The sequence below is a fragment of the Leucoraja erinacea genome, chromosome 20 (genome assembly GCF_028641065.1).
Source record: "Leucoraja erinacea ecotype New England chromosome 20, Leri_hhj_1, whole genome shotgun sequence".
Lineage (NCBI taxonomy): Eukaryota > Metazoa > Chordata > Chondrichthyes > Rajiformes > Rajidae > Leucoraja > Leucoraja erinaceus.
Window position 1 is genome coordinate 3188233 of NC_073396.1, and position 22185 is coordinate 3210417.

Sequence of the window (22185 nt, forward strand, 5' to 3'; positions counted from 1 at the left end):
ATTTGGAAGTTTATGAGGAAGCATGTGTGCTACTTTCTGTTACATGAAAGGTTAGCAAAGGACCTGGATTGACTGATCTTTAATGGGATTTGAAAGCTTCCTGGGTTAAAACCAGTTGTATTATACCAAAGATGGCAATAACTGGAGCCTGGGTTAGCCATTTCTGTTTTCAAAAGACACTTCATGTATGCTAGGTGGCAGTATATAAGCTACTTAAAAATAGGCATTACAAGCCCATTTCATTAAAAACCTATTTGAAACAGAGCAGTTTATTTCTATTAGTTCTTCATTTAAAATCTTTGCTCTGACAAAAATATACTTGAAAACACTCAGACTCCAAGCGAAAAGGTGGCACAATTCTGACCCGTTTTCAGGCACAAAACCATTAGATTTGGACAGCAGAGGTTTCTGTCTGCTAATGAAAGTTTAATTACAATTCATGCAACTCATGAATGCTCAACACAAGACGTATCTCCAAAGGAACTTTATGAAAATAATAGTTGTCAATAACAAAGACAAATTCACAATGGAACAGAATTCCATGCAGTACTAAACAGCAGTTGTACCTGGCCATGAAAGTGTTAGAAACACAATTAAATCAACTGTTAAACTGGGACTATTATATTCATCCAAAAAGTAGCATTGCTGTAATTTTAACCCATTTTAATTACAATCCACAGCTCTCTTTAAAAAAAACAAAAAACCGCCATCCACTGCCAAAAAGGGACTGCACATCCCAGATCAAGTCTACATTAAGCAGCAGTAAAGAACCAAATTCCAGAATGGGATGGAATCTACTGAGTAGCTTGGATAGACAGATAATATTCCAAAACCTTTGTCCATGCAGATCAATCATGGTAATTGCCAGTTTGGTGCATGAAACTTGATTGTTCATTGCCCACCCTTCCCATTTAACACAAAACATCAGAAAAGAGACCCAAGTGCAACGAATGTCTAGAACTATTGCTCACTATGCTTCTGAGAACTTTTACAGAACTGAAAAAGGACACTTGTAAGCACTTCCATGATGCAGTCAAGCATCAAGCTTTCACTCAAAGTCACTGCAATTTCTATATCCCTCCGGCCAGTCTGAATTCAAAGTGCAAGTGGCACAGGGAATACCAAGGACCAATGCAAAATCCAGCGATCTCTTCACTTCTCTCTTCACTGCAGCATTACATCTTTCAAATTCTCCTGCAAGATAGTGTCCTTCACGGCATGAAACACAAACCGAATGTTTTCGGTGTCGATGGCTGTTGTGAAGTGGTGAAACAGTGGCTTGCTGCGATCTCGTCGTTTGTTATTAAAGCACAGCACCAGGTATTTTTGTACATCCTCCAGTTTGTGAGGTTCCCATCCAAAGTCTGGGAAATATTTCTTAATACTGACCGTTTTCACCTTCCCGACAAGCAAGTCCATTTTGTTGAGAAACAAAATAACGGAGACAGAAGAAAATAATTTGTTGTTTACAATTGTCTCGAAAATGTTCATTGATTCAACCAGACGGTTTGTCCGCCTGTCTTCCATAAGAACCTGGTCATATTCACTGGAGGAGACCATAAACAAAATGGAAGTAATTCCATCAAAGCACTGAAACCATTTCTGCCGTTGAGATCGTTGACCACCTACATCCACCATTTTGAAGGGAATGCCTTTTATGACAAAATCGTGCTCCACAATTCCTTTGGTGGCTTTTCTTGCAAGAAGGACATCATGCCTGCTGGGAAGGTAACTCTGAAACAAAAAAAAAGATAATATCACAAAACCGACTACTATAAACGACCACAACTTTGCTTTCACGGTTTTCTCCATCCCAACATTACAATATTGAAAGAAACCACAGACCTAGTCGCGTTCTTGTTTAAAGATGCAACAGTTCCCTCCATAATGTTTGGGACAAAGACCCATCATTTATTTATTGAGGGGAAACTGGGAAAACAGGAAGAGATTAAACCTGGTGCTCCCACAGCAAGGATTATTTGTATAACTGCAGCAACCTCCAATTTGGTTAAAAAAAAAATTTAAACAAGCAACACTCTCGTCAAATATTGAAGGAACTCAGCCGATCAGGCTGCGTCTATGGAGGTCATGTTTTAAGTCAGAACTTGGGCACACGGGGGCGCAGCAGTAGAGTTGCTAGCTAATAGTGGTTGCAGTGTCGGGAGACCCGGGTTCAATCCCGACCACGGGTGAGGGCTGAACGGAGTTTGTACGTTCTCCCAGTGACATTTCTCCGAGATCTTCAGTTTCCTCCCACACTGCAAAAACATACAGGTTTGCAGGTTAATTGGCTTGGTATAAGTGTAAATTGTCCCTAGTGTGTAGGATAGCATTAATGTGCGACGATCGTTGGTCGGTGCAGACTTGGTGGGCCAAAGTGCCTGTTTCCGTGCTGTATCTCTAAACTAAAACCTTCTTTAGACTCTGAAGAAGGCTTCTGACCCAAAACACCCTCCATAACCTTAATGGTTATCAAAAATAACACAGCAAGATCTTAATCAGCTGGTCAAGTGGACTAGGGAATGGGTGATGGAGTTTAATGCGATAAGGGTGAGGTGTTGCGTTTTGGGTAGCCAAACTAGGGTTAGACCTTCACAATGAATTGTAGGGCACTGGGGAGTTTTGTAGAGCAGAGGGTTCTAGGAGTGCATGTATATAGTTCCCCAAAATTGGCAAGAAGGCTTTCAGTACATTGGTCTTCATTAGTCAGTGTATTGCGAATAGAAGTTGGGATGATGTTATGTTACAGATGTACAAGACATTGATGAGACCACTTTTAAGTTGAGGTATCGTTCAGAAGGTCCATTATAGGTTAACAAGCACCTGAGCTATACGGAAATGTTGGACAGGTTAGGACTTTATTCCATGCAGTCCAAAAGGACGAGGAATTATCTTATAAAATCACAAGGGGAATAGATAGGGTGGATGCACAAAGTCTTTTACCAAGAGTAGCGGAATCAAGATCCAGAAAATATGGGTTTAATGTGAGTGGGGCAAGATTTAATAGGAAGTCAAGGGCAACAGTTTCCACTTGAAAGTGCTGGCTATAAGGAATGAGCTGCCAGAGGCAAGGACTATAACAGCATTTAAAAGATAAATGAGCAGGCACGTGGATAGGAAAGATTTAGAGGAATATGGGTCAAAAGCAAATGGCACTAAGATTGGGTATCTTGGTCAGCATGGACAGGATGAGGTGAAAGACCTGTTTTCGTGCTGGACGACTATGTGTGCAAAACCTAAAAGAAAAATGGATGCTGTTCCTCAATGTTAAGAAACAAAAGAAAATAGTCCCATTTGCCCATGTTTGGAATATGGCCAAACACGGGTAAATAATAATAATAATAATGGATGGGATTTATATAGCGCCTTTTCTAGATACTCAAGGCGCTTTACATCGCATTATTCATTCACTCCTCAGTCACACTCGATGGTGGTGAGCTACTTCTGTAGCCACAGCTGCCCTGGGGCAGACTGACGGAAGCGTGGCTGCTAATCTGCGCCTACGGCCCCTCCGACCACCACCAATCACTCACACACAACCACACACATTCACACGCAGGCAAAGGTGGGTGAAGTGTCTTGCCCAAGGACACAACGACAGTATGCACTCCAAATGGGACTAGCTTCAGTGGGGCATTGAGGATGGCATGGACAAGTTGGGCTAAAGGGTCTGTTCCATGCTATACGAGTACGAGTCTGACTAATGATCTCAGTGGATCGAAAAAATCTATTCCTAACCTTAAAAAAAAAAAGTAACACTTGCCTTTGTGCTTCTTGGTGGTTGATGTTTGATGATTTTACAACACAACGGGTAACCACATACACTTCAGATAATAATTTGTTAAGTGTTGTACAAAAAGATACAAGGACTGAGAACATAACCACTAGTATTGAGCTTTTGGGTGTATTTATAGTGCATGCTATAAATTGTCTAACTAGTCTTTAGAGAAGAAAGCAAGTTGTTGTATTTACTGGTACACAAAAATGCTGGAGAAACTCAGCGGGTGCAGCAGCATCTATGGAGCGAAGGAAATAGGCGACGTTTCAGGCCAAAGCCCTTCTTCAGACTGATGGGGAGGGAATAAAGGGACTGTCATTGCCATGTAAATGGTTTTAAAAATAATCATACCCACGATGATGCTGATCCTCAATTATTCATAGTCCTCCTGTGTCTATTCATTTGAGACTCTTCAACATTCTCATAATTAATTCTGGACTACACTGTTAAATATTTAATACAATACATTTAGTCTGTCACTGTGCTCTTCATACTGTGACACATTGCAAAATATGTTAAAGAGACTGACCTATGGGGAGAGAAGAAAATCTACTGTGCCCTCCATAATGTTTGGGACAAAGACCCGTCAATTATTTATTTGCCTCTGTACTCCACAATTCGAGATTTGTAATAGAAAATGTGGTTAATGTGCACATTGCCAAGATTTTAATAAAGGACATTTTTGTTTCACCATGTAGAAATTACAAAGAGTGTTTATACATAGTACCCCCCATTTCAGGGCACCATAATATTTGGGACACAGCAATGTCATGTAAATGAAAGTAGTCATGTTTAGTATTTTGTAGCATATCCTTTGCATGCAATGACTGCTTAAAGTCTGCAATTCATGGACATCACCAGTTGCTGGGTGTCTTCTCTGGTGATGCTCTGCCAGGCCTGATTTGCAGCCATCTTTAGCTTATGCTTGTTTTGGGGATAGTCCCCTTCAGTTTTCTCTTCAGCATATAAAAGGCATGCTCAATTGGGTTCAGATCGGGTGATTGGTGGCCATTCCAGAATTGACAATTTTTTTAGCTTTGAAAAACTCCTTTGTTGCATTAGCAGTGTGTTTGGGATCAATGTCATGCTGTAGAATGAACTGCCGGCCAATGAGTTTTGAGCCATTTGTTTGAACTTGAGCAGATAGGATGTGACGAAACACTTTGAATTCATTATGCTACTACCATCAGCAGTTGTATCATCAATGAAGATCGTACCTTCAGCAGCCATACATGCCCAAGTCATAACCCCCCCACCACCGTGTTTCACATGTGAGGTGGTATGCTTTGAATCTTGGGCAGTTCCTTCTCTCCTCCATTGCTCTTGCCATCACTCTGATATAAGTGAATCTATGTCACAACTGTTCACAAGACCTTTTTCCAGAACTGTGGTTGCTCTTTTAAGCACTTCTTGGCAAACTAACCTGGCCACCCTATTTTTACGGTTATACAGTGGTTTGCATCTCGCAGTGTAGTCTCTATTTATGTTATTGACGTCTTCTGCGAACAGTGGTCATTGACAAATCCACACCTGACTCCTGCAGAGTGTTTCTGATCTGTCAGACAGGTGTTTAGGGATTTTTCTTTATTATAGAGTGAATTCCTCTGTCATCAGCTGTGGAGATCTTCCTTGGCCTGCCAGTCCCTTTGCAATTAGTAAGCTCACTAGTGCTCTTTCTTCTTAATGATGTTCCAAACAATTGATTTTGGTAAGCCTAATGATGTCTCTAACAGTTTTATTCTTGTTTCTCAGTCTCATAATGGCTTCTTTGACTTTTGTTGGCACAACTTTGGTCCTCACGTTGATAAACCGCAATGAAAGGGGGTGGGGAGACTGTGTATAGACATCCTTTGTAATTTCTACATGGAGAAACCAAAATGTGTAAAAATGGCCTTTAATAAAATGTGACAATGTGCACTTTAACCATGTGATTTTTTTTTTCTATTAAAAAATTCCAAATTGTGGAGTACAGAGACAAATAAATAAATGATGGGTCTTTGTCCCAAACATTATGGAGGACACTGTATATCCCTCTAAATCTTTTCTAACCCTGTGGTAGGCTGCTGCTGATAAATATTGCATTACATGCAAATAAACAGTGGGAGAGATGAATTTGGCCCAAATACAGAATCTCATGCAGCCAACGATTAACATTTGGCAGACGACGGTTAATGATTTTTTCTCCTATTGGTTTTGTATTGTGAAATACACTAAATATACTGAACAAAGAACATTTAAAATGCAAATTAATCAAGCTTTCCAAATTCGCAATTGGTGGGAATTCCACAAAATGTTGTGTTATAGGAAAACAGGATTAATACTCACCAGTTGTCCAATTTGGTCAAGGTTATCCAAGAAATACTTCACTGATTCACCCTGTTGGCAGGATAAACGTTAAAAAAAAAAAAATCAGTTTCAACTTCTAAAATTAACAGCAACTGATCAATAATTAGATTAAAAAGTGCCATTGGGAACATTTCTCAAAGCAGGCCAGACGTACGCTCCTCTTAATAGTTCTTAAGTCTTTCGCATTAATGAGTAAAATGATCGCAATACCACCTGGGTTCAGAAGTTAATGTTTAAAGTAAAATACCATTTTCAAACTTAATTCAGACAAAGACTAAAAATCTCAACTCTAGTATTTTTCCCAACTCAGCTTTGGCCTTATTTTGCGTGCAGTAAAAAAAGAATATCCAAAATAAAAAATTGATAAAATACTTCAATTACACGTTAATCTGACCACATAAGCATTTAAAATTGTGCAGTTTTAGTAAGCATTCTGGCTCATTCTCCACATTTTTAACTGAGCAGATGTATCAGAATCCATTTCTATGAGCAATCAGATTAAAATATGAAATTTTTAAAAGTATTTACTCACAGAATTAATAAAAATGGAAATTCATCCCTTTATGTCCCAAGGTTTCACACTAAATTTAGATCCATATTCTTCAAGAATACATATATGCATTACATTTTAAAATGGTTAGTGCATAGGGAGCAACCACCAGGTCTATGCCAACCAAAAACAGAGTTTGGAAGAATTCCATTTCCCTGCTTTTGGTTGAAAAGTTAGGAAGCTACGACATGCAAGTACTTTCTAAATGTAACAAGATTTCTGCTTCCACCACCTTTTCAGCATGAAACTCCAAACTGTCCAGACCCACATCTTCAATTCCTCTTTAACTGTTGCACCATTCACCCAGTTATTACCAATCCTGTTAAAGGATACAGATGTCTCCTTTTCTACAGGTCTCAATTTGATACAATCTCAAACAAATCTCCTCTCAATGTCATTTACTCTGAGAAAAAACATTTCTCATCATCTCACAAGGCTCTGGCCTGACAATATCCTCAAATTTCTTCTGCACTCGAGTGCTATTACATCTTTCCCCGCGGTGTGATGATCGGAATTATGCATGGCATTCTACTTGTAACCTAATGCATGGCAGACTTCCCTGCTCTTGTAATATGTGCCTTAATCAAAGAAAGTCAATATTCTCCTTAAGCAACTTTATACCCATGCTGCTAGTTTCAAGAATCTTGGACATGTGTTCTCCAAACTTCATGGTTGAATAATTTGTTTATGCTCTTCAAACTATCTTGAGAAATAATTAAACCTACAGTGTATGGCAATTTGAAAATTCTCCGCCCATCTTTCCGAGAGAATTTCAAAGGATTTCTCCTGAGGCCTAGGGGCACAACAAATTATTTTTTTTTAAAGTCAATATTTTCCTCAATAACGTTACTATCTTCCACTTGTCGTTAGCATCTACATTAATCATGTTAATTATTGTCTGCTGACAGAATCAGCTTCAGATTTAATTGATTTTGTGCAATATCAAGTTAAAAACTCTACAATCGCTCCATTTCTTCACATCATTTGCAATCTTACCATTTTACATTTGGCTTATCATTTTGTAAAGACCATTACAATAATTCTTAAATGGGATAACATCTCCATTTTTGCTTCAAGTCCAATGCAATCCATTTTACTGTGTGGTGAATGGCTTTTCTACTTTCAATAATGGCAACAAGAATTGCAATTACTTTAAGTACTTTACTATATCAACTGCTTCAGGATAAGTAGCTTTGCAGAACAAAACTCCTGTTTTATTTTACTCCAGTAACAAAACATGATGAAGTTGACATCTCGGTTATTCTTTTCATTATTTTCCTCAAAAACAACAGCATCTAGAACAATAGCTTAATGAATCACAGACCAAGATCAGGATAAAATGATTATTGTTTACCCTAGGTGCAAGTGGAAAATTCACATCCAGGCAAATATTGGAGATTTCAACTGGTGTCTTACTTAGTACTTATGAACATATTTCCAGAAATATAACACTAATTGAATCAGCAATAAAAAGTAATTATAATATTGTGCAAAGAGCAATGGGTTACAAAACAGCATCGCTATGCCGGGAATCTGGCACTAACCACAATCTACCCCCCACTGCTGAACTGGGAAGATGGGTGCTGATAATCTGGCACGAATCCCACCCTCCAGTGTTCTTGCAGCATTAAACCCCCAGCTGCTCAGTATTGTGTTGTTGCTTGTTAGGTGAGCTGGAACAAACAGTCTGGAAGCTCAGATCTGAGATGATTATTATCATAAGGATTTCTCAGGTCGAGGAGAGCTGTGTTGCCAAACAAAAAGAGAGAGACAGCAGTTTCCATCACATATAACAGGGGGGATTGAGGTCATCTGCCAATACATGGAATCATTGCTGCTAATAGCAATAATGGCCCAAATTCACACTGCTGCTCAGATTGCAATCCTGAACCCCACATATGGGTGCTGAGTGACCACATCACTAACCCCCAGCCCACCTCTCCACACCAAGTAAGAGGCAATTATTTTACTGAAAGCAGCAGAGGGCAGTTCCTACCAAGCCCCCAACACAACAGCATATAGCAATATGGACAAGTGCTACAGTCCAACAACGCAGCACACAGCTCATGCATATTCATATTTTGGTTAATAATATAATAACAGGGACTTGTACCCACAAGTGCTTCGTTTGGAAGATCAGGAGCACTTTAATGAATTAGCACGCTACAAAATAGCTTTAAAATGGGATATTAGTGTACTCTTCACATTATAACCACCAATAAAAGTATCAAGAGCTCTATTGTAATTCTGCAACTCAAAGAGCAAATTCCAATGATCATTAATCATGTGTACTCTGGAACACATATACTACACTGATCGTGCTGGTAGAACTCTTGGATCACACTTTTAAATAATTGTGAGAGATCACACAGGAAGTTAGTGGGTTTAATCACACATGGAGAACAGTGCCTGACTGCCATTTTGGCCTGACACTGAGCCTGAAACGTTGTGCATTGATCATCTACTCATCCTATGACAAGAGGCTCGGTGAGAAAGACAAGATTATGCTTCTTGCAAAGCAACTATTTTTTTCTGCTTCCTTGCAAGCCACAATGAGTAGGAATACACCCATACGATTCGTATGGACTGGTTGCCTCATAACACTTCCCACTTGGTTTTAGAGAGCGAGGTAGATGAAGTGCAACAGGGAATAAATCCTCAGCTTTCTGATATGCCACTGGCCAAAATCCCCCAACTGAATCAAAGCAACCATTTTAATTTTGACGATTTAATTAAGTGCCTTTCTCAGAATGGGTTAAATTCTCAATGTCTCACAACTCTACCAGATTGCTCGTCGGGATGGTTACAATTAGAAATGAAAACAATTTCCAGCTACCTCAGAGTGGTTGATGGTAAATATTTTGTCTGTTGTTCCTCTTCCTACTATTGTTCTTGCTGTGTCCTCAACAGTGGAGGAAATCGCACCTGAAAATTCCCCGATCAAACTCACTAATCAAACAAATACGACAGAGACACAAGGAACTACAGATGCTGGAATCACACAGATCTCAACTCAGTTGAAAAGCTCTGTTCACCACTGAATTCACATCAACCATTGCACATATCAAATCTAAATTAAATTGGTAAAATTTGCACATTATTGAGTCCAACTGGTTCCTTCTTTTATTACTGCAAGAGTACATCAACCATGCACAAGGCCACCGCGATCTCCTTCCCCAACCCTTCATTACCAACCAATAACTGCAGACTCACAAACTACCTTACCCCCAATGAATGATAAACAGCCGAGGATTCTATTAAACCAGCTCTCATCTACCCAAAGTCATCCTACTTTAATCAGCCACTCACAATAGTTGTACGTTATCTTACTTTCTCATCTACTCTCTGCACATTAGGTGCTTTTCTTTTTCCACAGAGGCCAATTAACCTACAAACTCGCACACCATTGGGAAGTGGGAATAAATCAGAGCACCCAGAGGAAACCCACTCAGTCACAGGGAGAACATGCAAACTCCACACAGACAGCATTCAAGGTCAGGATCAAACCTGAATCGGTGACGCTGTGAGGCACCAGCTCTACAAGCTATACCACTGTGTCATGGTAAAGATTGTTAATGAGCTGGAACATTTGTGTCAGCCTAGTATTAATATTGTACTAAAAAAAATCTAAAAAAGACCTCATTGGTGTTATGAAATAAAATTGGATAGCTTAAAAAATGGATATTCAGGATAGAATAAACCTTTATTTGGAAAGTTAGACCATCTCAGGAACTACTGAGAATCAAAGCCTATTCAAGGGTCAATATTACGTACCAGGTTTATACAAAGTGTTTTGAATCCCCTGCTTCTCACACTGTGCCATACAGTATTTTGCTCATGATAATCAGTCCTCTTAAAAACCTTCCTGCAGTTCTCATTCCTTTTATCAAAGGGAGTTGGCATCAGTAGTGCTTACGTTGTAGTTTCTAAAGATGGAAACAACCCAAAAAAAGGCAATGCCCTTGAAAAACAAGAACACAACTAGCCACATCAAAATGGCTGTAATACATGATCCCATCAGGGTTAGTTTCTAAATATGCCAAGATTCCACCATTCTGCAGATGGTTAACACAAACCAAGACTTACATTCCAGTTAGTTGAAGGAACGCATTTTTTTCGTCCAATTTTAAGTCTGTAAACCTAAAACTTCATAATCATCCAAAGCAAAATCTGTGATTTAACCTCATCCACAGATGCAGGGAAACTTGCCTCAAGGTACCAGAATATTTGCCTGATATATTATAGCCTACCCTAGCCCCTTGTTTTTTCCACCTTTGGGATCATGGGATGGGTGGGAGAAGAGGATTGGTGCGGAAGAATGTAAATGAATAAAACTAAATACTACAATGGCATAAAATTATTTATATTTTGGGCTAACCTTTCACTGCAAAAAAATGAGCACCGAACTGAACTTCTTTGTTCGATGCCTTAAAAAAACCCCACTGAATCTTCAAAGTTTGGCATTTGAAAAAATAACATGCAGTGGTTTCTGGTAGTAACAGTTCATAGTTGTTAAATTGGAGACTATCAAGTCTCTCACCAAACAAAATATTGTGTCATTTATGGTTAACGGAGAACAGTTTTTCACAAAGTTGTTTGCAAATATACAAAACAGATAATGAGCTACTAAACGATGTGGTCACTAACTTTCAATGGCCTGAATCATTCCATGGAACACCAGCAGTTCTGTACAGAACTGTCAACATTTTGATTTGCTATGGTTTATTTACTGTCACATGTTCAGAGAAACAGTGAAATGCTTGTTCTGTGTGTGATTCAGTCAAATCATTCTATACACGAGTGCAGTAGATCCTCCTCTGGGACAGCTTACACAGAAACACCACATAACTGTTGCTTCCAAGTCGCCAAAAAGTTCATTCTTGGCCGGTTTCCTGACGTCATTGGATTGATGACGCAGGGGTTGGCCTGTCCCGACGCAATGCCATTGGCTCCTTCCACGTACTCCATGCAGCTGCCACAGGCTAGCTCGATCCTCATGCTCACCTGACTGCTATATGTAGGACATTCCCGGGCCACCTCTGCCAATACCGTGACCTGCATAAGGTCATACACAAGTTATAGGAGTACAATTAGGCCATTCGGCCTATCAAGTCTACTCCACTATTCAATCGTGGCTGATCTATCTCTCCCTCCTAACCACATTCTTCTGCCTTCTCCCCATAACGGCTGACACCCGTACTAATCAAGAATCTATCTATCTCTGCCTTAAAAATAACTGCCGACTTGGCCTCCACAGCCTTCTGTGGAAAGACTTCCAGATTCACCACCCTCTGACTAAATGAAATTTTCCATCTCCTTCCTAAAAGAACATCCTTTAATTCTGAGGCTATGACCTCTAGTCCTAGACTCTCCACTTGTGGAAACATCCCCTACACATCCACTCTAGCCAAGTCTTTCACTATTTTGGATATCATACCCAAAACTGCTTTTGTAGATAAGCCCTCTTGAAATAAATGCTAGATTTGAATTTGCTTTCTATACTACCAATTCGACTTCCAGATTCACTTTTTGGAAATCCTGCACCAGCACTCCCAAGTCCCTATGCACCTCCGATTTCTGGATTTGCTCCACTTTTAGAAAATAGTCGACACCTTTATTCCTACTGCCACCACACCATCTGCCTCCTCCAGCTACCATCCCTCTGGTTTGATGGACCAAGGCCTCCATGTTCTGTTTCTACAGCTACGGCCCACAACAACAACCGCATCGTCAAATTTGCTGACGACACTACTGTAGTCGGACTTATTTCAAAGGGATACGAGGCAGCCTACAGAGAGGAAGTCCTGAAGTTGACAACCTGGTGCTCAGAAAACAATCTGGCTCTGAACACCAGGAAAACAAAAGAGCTCATTGTCGACTTCAGGAGGCACAGCACCGACTTAGTCCCCCTACACATCAACGGCGAGTGTGTGGAGAGGGTCAACACCTTCCGGTTTCTCGGCGTCCATATCGCTGCTGATATCTCCTGGACAGACAACACGACAGCGGTCATCAAGAAGGCTCAGCAGCGGCTGCACTTCCTGAGGGTCCTCAGGAAGCACAACCTGGGCTCTAACCTGCTGCTGACCTTCTACCGCTCGTCCATCGAGAGCCTGCTGACATACTGCATTACAGCATGGTATGGCAGCTGCACCATGGCAGACAGGGAGAGGCTTCAGAGGGTAACTAGGACAGCGCAGAAGATCATTGGTTGCCCTCTCCCCTCCCTGATGGATATCTACACCTCCCGCTGCCTTAGCAGGGCAAAGAATATCATCAAAGACAGCTCCCATCCTGCGTTTGGACTGTTCGACCTGCTGCCCTCTGGAAGGCGCTATAGGTGCATCAAATCCAGGACAAATAGACTCAGAAATAGTTGCTTTCCGAAAATTATAACTACTCTTAATTCAAATTCACACATGCACTGACTTCACAGCTCAACACCCGGATTTCCATCTGTATATATGTATATAGCGCCGCAGAATTGTGCACCTATCCCACCCCCTCTCCCTTCTGTTTTTTGTTTTTCTGTTTCTTGTTTTTTTGTACTAAATTATATGTATGCACTGAGTACGAGCAGCTTTCAATTTCACTGTACATGTATAGTGACAATAAATGGCATATCTATATCTATCTATCTAATCACAGTAGCCCAATCTACTGTTTCAGCTCATTAACAATCTGAAGCTAGTTCCTTTTCTCAGATTGTTGTCTTCTATCTTCAAATTTTTTTTTAAATGTTGACATACATTTCACATAAAACAATCGTTACCATGTTGGAGGTTCAAGACTGACGAATGACGAATCACTGCACAACTAATCACTGGGGATTTCTCAATTGTACTTTGACAATGAACTCCTCAGAGTTCAGCTGGAAAAAGAACCTTGTAGATTTCCCATAACTTGTACTTTCCTCCCCCTCTCTCATTTTATAGAGATAGATAAGTATTTCAAAATATGTTAGCATTTTCTAATGTTTTTGAATTCTTTTTAAATAATCTCATGCTTTTGGAATGTCAGGGACATCGAAAACATCCAGGCAAATCGGGGTGGTATAAATGGCAGTCAAAGACATTCCATTGGCTGGTTTCACAAAGTACAAATTGACCAAGACCTCATGAAATGAGTGGAGCCAACTCCACAGAGGAAGTTGGTAACCAGTAGTCCATTCCACTTAAAACTGGGTTTAAGGTAGTGGCAGAAGTAAGGCAACTTTCACAATGCAATTTGAACATAACTTTAAACCTGAAGATCCACGTACAGGTTTCAAAGGTCTATTATTGTCACGTGTACCAATTAAGGTAGTGATATTTGAATGACCAATTCAAAGGGCAAAAAAAGATTAGAGTAGAGAAATAACCGTGCGTATATAAAATTATAAGAAGAAATGATTGGATAGAAGGTCAGAACAGTCATAGTATTTGACATTAATTCCCAGAGTGGAAATGTCAAATACTGGAGGGCATAACTTTCAGATGAGAGGAATAAAGTTTAAAGGAGATTTAAAACAAAACAGTGGTAGATTCCTGGAACACGTGGCTAGGGGTGGTAGTGAAGATCGGCCAATACGACAGTGGTATTTAAGAGGCTTTTAGATATACACCAACTGACGCGACCCTGTCGGCTTCGGAATGCCACGGACTCCTGGTAGGGAATCGGCCGTTCCAGTCGTCCCAGCCGCTGTGAGGACTCTCCCGACGCCGGAGCAACACCACCCGGCCAGAACGGCCAGGAACATCGGGCCTCCGTAGAGGCAACTGTGGAGGCCTCAATAGACCTGACTATGGGAGAACTGGGGATGGGGACTGGACATTGTGCCTTCCCCCACAGTGGTAACCATTGTGGGGGGATGTTTTTTTGTGTGTAAATGATTATTTTATTCTGTGTCCAAGATGGCTGCCGGAAGGGAGAGTGTACGCTGGCGCGCTTTAGCTGCCGCTGCTCTCTCTTCATATTGTGTTTTTGATTTTTGTCTTTGGATTGAATTCTGTCTTTAATTTGTGTACTGGTGATGTCTTTACTATATATTTCATTCCGCTTACATGTTTTTACTCTATTTGCTAAATTTTGTAAGGTGTCCTTGAGACTCTTGAAAGGCGCCCATAAATAAAATGTATTATTATTATTATACACATGAATATTGCCCATGACCTTACCATTCACAGTGTATGCCCATTAATTTCATTACCAATGCATTCAAACCCATTTTTAAGAAAAATGTTGCCGGAAGAAACTGCAGATGCTAGTTTATACTGTAGACCGGAGTAACTCATTGGGACAGGCAGCATCTCTGGATAGAAGGAATGGGTGACGTTCTTGGGAAACGTCACCCATTCCATTTATCCAGAGATGCTGCCTGTCCCAATGAGTTACTCCACTATTTTTGTCTATCTTGTATTTTTAAGACTACTAATAACTCGAGTTTCTCAATGGCAACATTTTATCCTTTGCCTAATAAGCAGTTTTTAACCAAACATTCTTTATAACTACATCACCACGGCACTATATTTATTGCTGGCAAATTGAGTGATTAACAAAAAGCAAAGGGACATCACACCACATGATGAATGAATGGGACAAGCAACTTTTAGTTAACTTCTAGAAAAATAACTTTTGACATCAATACACACACAACAGAATTTTGTATCTGAACCAAAAGGACCTCGATAATGTGATATGGTATGAATATAGAGCATTTTTATTCAGGTTAACAACAGACAAGACAAAATATGTAGGAAGGAAATGCAGATGCTCGAGTTAATCCAAAGACGGACTCAGATTAACTCAGCGGGTCAGGCAGCTTCTCTGGAGAAAAGAAATAGATGACGTTTCAGGTCAAGACTTCATTAGACTGGGAGTCAGGGGAACATGTTCCCAAAAGGATGAATGGCAAGGATGACAATCCCAAGAAACCCTGGATGTCAAGGGATATAGAAGCTTTGATTGAACATCAAAGTGGTAAATTGGTTAGTTTAGTGTACTGAAAACAAGGGAGGCCCTTCAGGAGTATTCAGAGTCTAACATGGTCCTAAAACATTACAAGGACCAAAGAATATCACAAGCAGCCAAGATTTAAGAAAAATTTACAGCATTTTATGTATATAATAAAGAGCAAGAATGTAGATAATCCACTAGTGCATAGAGCCAGGGGACGTAAATGAACACTTTTCATCCACGGTAGACAAAAATGCTGGAGAAACTCGAGTATTTTTGTCTATCTTCGATTTTTCCAGCATCTGCAGTTTTTCTTAAACTTTTCATCCATATTCGCTTTGGAGAAAGACTTTGTAGTTGGAGAGTTCAGTAATGTTAGAATGAAAAGGAGCTATTAGAGATAGCTGGCATGTAAATGGATATATCCAAAAATTATGAGAAATGCATGTTAAGCAGAGAGTACATGGCAAAGGTTTAAGGCAATTAGTTATAGATTTAGAGAGGATTGGAGATAGAATTTTTTCACCCTGAATGGGGTTGCAATTTCATATCGCCCAGCACTTGCATTGCCAAAACATAAAAGGCTATGGACCAAATGCAGGTAAACGGGATTAGAATAGTTAGATAGTTGTTGGGTGGTATGGTAGGCCAAAGGGCCAGTTACTGCATTTTCACGTTGGGAAAGCAACCAAAGAGCTTCCACCCATCTTTTTAAGCAGTCAAGGAAATAAAAATACTGCTTGGTGAGCCTGTTAAGAGTCTTGCAGTAAGGGGATACAATGCAACAAGAGAGAGCACGTAACACCCAAGAAAGTAGTTTTCAGGCAAAAGGGACAAATTTATTACATTTACGAAATATAATTAACTCCAGAGAATACATTACAAAAAACCCAAATATCTATTTAACATATTTTCCAAAACAGTTAGCAAAACTCAAAATGCTGAATAAGTTATATACAACCAGAACACAACAGTTTAGAAAATTATAGGGTTGCAGTACGAGAGTTTGAGATCAAGGGCATTCACATGGTCATTAATGTTTATGTATTAGCTCAAACAATTCTACTTTATCTACTTTGAGAGCCAGCGTTGCAATAGGTTAATGCCACCAGTTCCTCATGCATGCAGTCTCAAGCAGTTGACAACAAACCCAAATGCAATTTAACATTTTTGGAATGACTTTTAGAATGACAAGAAAAATTCCAATATTTGGTACTGTCAGGATTTTGATCATGAAGATAGACACAAAACGTTGGAGTAACTCAGCGGGACAGGAGGCATCTCTGGAGATAAGGAATGGATGACGTTTCGGGTCAAGACCCTTCGTCAGACTTTGATTATCACGGACGGGCAGATTTTCTAGGCTATTGGATATTACTCCTCGTAAAATATGGCATTTCCAAATTCACTTTAAGATGTTAAACGGTGATATAATAAATTTTCCATGAATTCAGCAATTTAAAAGGAACGGGGAAATGGGGCCCCAGTGACCAAGTTGTTGAACCATAAAATAGAGGATTATCAGAGTTGGATGATCAAGATTCAATTTAATCGCCACATGTACCAATTAAGGTACAGTGAAATTTGAAAAAATGATGCTGCTGCTGCAATCATGATTTTCCTACTACATTCAAGACATCTTAACAAGTATCCAAACATTTTTGTTTAGCCTATGAAAATATTCTTTATTCTACACTACTATTGATTTTGACAAAAAATAAATAAAAATCAAAGAACTTTGAGAGGTGACCATAAAAATGGAAGACAAAAATAAAGCTATCTGAAGATATATTTATACCATGGAATATGTCAACCCAGAAATAGATTTGTTGTAATGTATTAAATAAATTATTGAATTATTGTAAAACGGCTATAGGTATAGAATAGACATGCTACGGTTTGTTTTTTTAAACCGACTCCCTTCTGTTTTGGGATTCCAAACGATGGAAAGTAAAACGGCATCCTCAACGAAAATATTGCACATCAAAAGATAAACACTATATTAAAAATCAGAGTAATTGACAAAATCCAAGGCTTTCTAACCCCAAAATTGGTTATGCTGATGTTAGAAGCAAAACACAGGCAAGTAAATTCATTGTTTTAGCTTAAGCATCAGTTTGCCATTTCACATGATCTTAAAATTAATAAGCTGAACTGGGAGAGGATGGATTACTGAAAAACTGGGCTGAGCTGTACACGACCCAACATGGATGTATTTAAGAAGGAACTGCAGATGTTGGAAAATCGAAGATAGACAAAAGTGCTGGAGAAGCTCAGTGGGTGGAGCAGCATCTATGGAGCGAAGGAAATAGGCAACGTTTCGGGCCGAAACCCTGCACCCGCTGAGTTTCTCCAGCACTTTTGTCTATCTTCGATTTTCCAACATCTGCAGTCTACTAACATGGATGTAGTTATATGCCCTCTTTGCAGTCCTTATAGCTACACTAAATATTCTGCAGGATTCATTCCACTCCACAGCACTTCCATGAGGCAGAACAGGCGATGAATGAAAACATGGCCTCAAGCAAGCAGTGGAACCAAAAAACTAGGAAATATAGAGATACTTCAAAAATCTTTCACATTTATTTAAATAAAATGCAAAATGTTGTTAAAATCCATTAAACAGTGAATTAAGAAACCGATGTATGACGAAGACACTCAATTGTATATCAGCCCTAGATGGCATGAAGTAGAAGCACCAGATACTCAGTATATCTAACTCCTCAGGTCAATAGTACGGATCTAGTGGACTTGGAGTTCAGCATGGTAGAGGGGAAGGACAAATGTATGAAAGTTGAAAACATGCTGAGCTTCGGAGTTTGAGGGTGGGGGAATGGATGGAGGCATGAGAACCAACCATATCTCTTGAATAACAGTTTGAATGCCATGATTACAGGAAAAAAGTTCAAAATACAATAACTAAATGAACATTGGGCATCAGCAAAAACCCATCTGGTTTATTAGATTCCTTCAAGTAAGGAAATCTGCCACTGTAACCACTGAATTGCATTCGTTGTCTCTGTACTGTACACTGACAATGACAATTAAAATTGAATCTGAATCTGAATTGTATACAACTCCAAATGCAACTCCTGAAATGGCCAACTCAGTACAAGCAGAAACAGATCCTGTTAAAAGATAAGTTTTTACACGATGGTGCCCTTTTTCTCAGGGGTTGAAGTATACTCATGATAGCTCATTCACAAAGGCCTGACTAACATTTGTATTACGTCTCAGTGAATTAGCAAAGATATTTCCCCTCTGCCCTGTCAGATCCCCTTAACATCTCAACTCATCCCACTACAGATTATGGTCCATATCAGATCCCAATATTTGGCTTTGGGCTTACACAGTAGCAAATGTTTATAGTTGTGGTTGCCTTATTTACTCCAATCTTTCAATTAATATCGATGCAAGTGACTCCAGTTCCAAAAACTTATAAACAGAATCCAAAATGCAAAGACAAGACCATGGAAAACATAAATAAATAGCAATATAAAAATCAAAATTCAGTGTTCCTCTCCTCAACTATCCAACATTTCTCTCCAATTAAAATGGTTAGATTCCTAAATAAAAGTTGGCAAGCTCTGAAATAAAACTGTTCATCAAACTCACGAGGGAAGCAAGAGGAAGTACAGTTATGGTAATGTCTCACTGACCAATTCACTGATTCCAAGCTGACTGTAAAAGGACAGCTATCTCCAAACAAATTAACGTGCCAAAAGCCGACTCAGAATGAGGTTCATTTTAATGATCAGAAACTTTATAATAGTTCTGGGATAGAACATCATTTGATGAGATGGAGAGTTGCTCTCTGTTTGACACTCCACAAACTTTATTAAAAAGGGAAAATCCAAGTTCAGAAATGTATTTAAACAATCAAAAATGTAAAAATACATTAAGCTGCAAGTTAAAAACAAACTAATAAATATATGGCTTCCTCCAACTGATCTCTTAGTTTCAAATCTGTGTACAGAATCAGGATATAATACACTCACATTGAATACAATACAATACAATATTTATTACATGTCATTTGAACCTCAGTGAGGCTCAAACAAAACTCCATTTCCACAGCCATACAAACAAAGGCAATTTCCTACAAGACATACACACAATTCAATTTACAGAAACATCCATCATAGTGAATCTCCTCCTCACTATGATGGAAGGCAAAGTATTTTCTCTCCCCTGCACCATTTCTCTCCCTGTCAAAGCCCCAGGCAGGCGATGGCAAGTCCCACGGCCATTTTAGGCCGCGCCGGGCAATGTACGGCCCCGCTCCAGGTCTAAATGTCACGAAGTTGGAGCCCCCGGCGGACGCTGGTATGTCCCACGGCCATTAAAGCTGCGCCGGGCGATGTACGGCCCCGCTACGGGTCGTTCCAACCCAGCGACACGGGCTGGAGAAGTTGCGTTGCGGGAGCTCTGAAAAGCGGTCTCCCACCCGGACCTGCGAGCTCCCGATATCCCGACAGTCCACCGGTCTGCAGCTGGGGCTTCCGAGCTCCGGGGTCGAGCCGTAGCAGCGAGCCACCAGCACTCCCCACGCTCTGAGGCCGGCCAGCCCCACCATGGTGAGTCTGCAGCACCGCAGACTCTGCGACTGGAGCCCCTAGGTCATTCCGGCTGGAGGCCGCTCCACGGTGCTAGGCCCCAACGACAACGGAGACCCGACAGGGAAAAAGGTCGGGTCTCCCGTGCAGGGAAGAGATTTTTAAAAGTTTCCCCCTTTCCCCCGCCCCCCACATATACACAGGTAAAAACAGTATTAAAAAAAACACAAACAACTACATTTAACTAGACAAAAAAAAAAAAAAGACAAGACAGGCTGTAGGGGCCGCTGCAACAGGTGAGTCGCGCCGCCAACTGTTAAGAATATTTAACAATTAAGAAGTTAAGAATATTTATAAATAATTGCATAAATTTAACAAAAACGGTGCATCTGTAGAATGTGCTAATTACCAAGTTATCACGTCAAGAAAAAATCTGATTATTTTATCTGAAGTCCCTTGGCCCAAAGCACTCTACCTTAAAAAAAAAAAGAAAAAGGAAAACACTGCAGTCAAAGGTTGCATATGCCTAGGTTAACAGCTCTTCTACAACTAAAAATACCTTGATATCAGATAACACGGGTAAAATGGCAAAAAGCATGGGGAAGGGTTGCCAACTGTCCATCTCCCTCCAGTCTGGAAACGGGTCTCAACCCAAGACTTTGCCTTCCCTTGTTCTCCAGAGACGAGTAGGCCTGCTCCGAGTTACTCTAGCACTTTGTATCATCTTTTTTGTAAACCAGCATCTGCACTTCCTTGTTCTCCAGCATTTTGTTTCCACGGCAACACCCACATGATATGTACAGAACGGATCTGAATAATGAATAATTGTCAACACTAATTTAAAAAGGTTTAAGTGCTTTGAAAACGCAAGGCAGGCCAACTCAAAGGTTCATAACTTGAAGCTTTCTGAAAAGTGCGAATAACGATCGAATTTAATGTTCAAACCTTTACTTTATTTTGGCAAATTCATGAAGTAAACAGACATTTCAACTCAACTGCAGTGTCAGCTGTGGCTCCATGGATAATGTTGTGAACAGTTAGAAGGTTGTGGGTAAAGTTGGACTCGAGGGACCAATAGTGAGAAAGTGCTGCATTGCATGTCTGACCATCATTGGAGCTTATGCCTTCAGTTCTCGGGTGGATGTAAATGCTCCAGTGATGCCACTTCAAGAGTGGGAATACCACAGATGTGCTGGCCAATATTTATCTTTCATTTGGTCACTCTACTCTCGAACAAGGGTCGCTTATTTGGATCTGTAATTTGCTCTGCCAATTAACAGGATCATGCCAAGAGTGACCTGGACATTTGTACCCATCTCAGAGAAATAGTTAATATTTCCGGTTGATTACCTTTTTAAATCAAAACTGAATATTTCCAGCATTTTCAAGTTTTATTTTAGATTGCAACTTTAACTTTTCTATTACAGTGCTCGTCCTAAAATTAATTGTCGTTCCGACATGGATTTATCTGTTATTTTAAATCAATGTAGTTAAAATTCCCCATTGAAGAACTCTGCTAACACTCTTAATTCACCATCTCTACATTTTCTTCCTATTCTTACAGAGTTTATAACTTGACATATTTAGTCCCAATCAAATCATTTTGCTGCAATATTTAAAAAAAAAACTGCAGATGCTGGTTTACAACCAAAAAAAACCCAACCAAAGTTCTGGAGTAATGCAGCTGATCAGGCAGCATCCCTGGAAAACATGAATAGGAGACCCTTTCGACTAAAAATGTAATATCCATGTTCTCCAGGAATGATGCCTGACCAGCTAAGTTACTCCAACACTTTGTGCCCTTGATAAAAATAAAGCAATGCTACTATAATGACCACCTGCATTATCCCCCAAATTAATTAGCAAATTATCAATTAAATCACATGGTTATTTAGGACATTCATCTTATCTAGTATTTCTACTCATATTTATTTCTCCCATCTGATTTATATTAGCTATATATATTTTTAGCATTCCATTTATTAGCAAAACATGTTTCTGACTTCTGTTCTGTTGTCATA

The 22185-nt window shown here is 39.8% G+C and overlaps 1 protein-coding gene across 1 annotated transcript in view; it reads right to left on the minus strand.

Annotated features, from left to right (window-relative positions):
- Positions 1 to 469: 469 nt before the first annotated feature.
- The window catches only part of gna12a (guanine nucleotide binding protein (G protein) alpha 12a), a 50423-nt gene continuing 28707 nt past the window's right edge, over positions 470 to 22185 (minus strand). The window contains exons 3-4 of the mRNA XM_055651012.1: positions 6104 to 6154; positions 470 to 1734 (exon numbers count right to left, since the gene is read on the minus strand). Of these exons, the coding sequence (XP_055506987.1) occupies positions 1165 to 1734; positions 6104 to 6154 (621 nt within the window). The 3' untranslated portion in view covers positions 470 to 1164. The remainder of the gene's footprint in view (positions 1735 to 6103; positions 6155 to 22185) is intronic.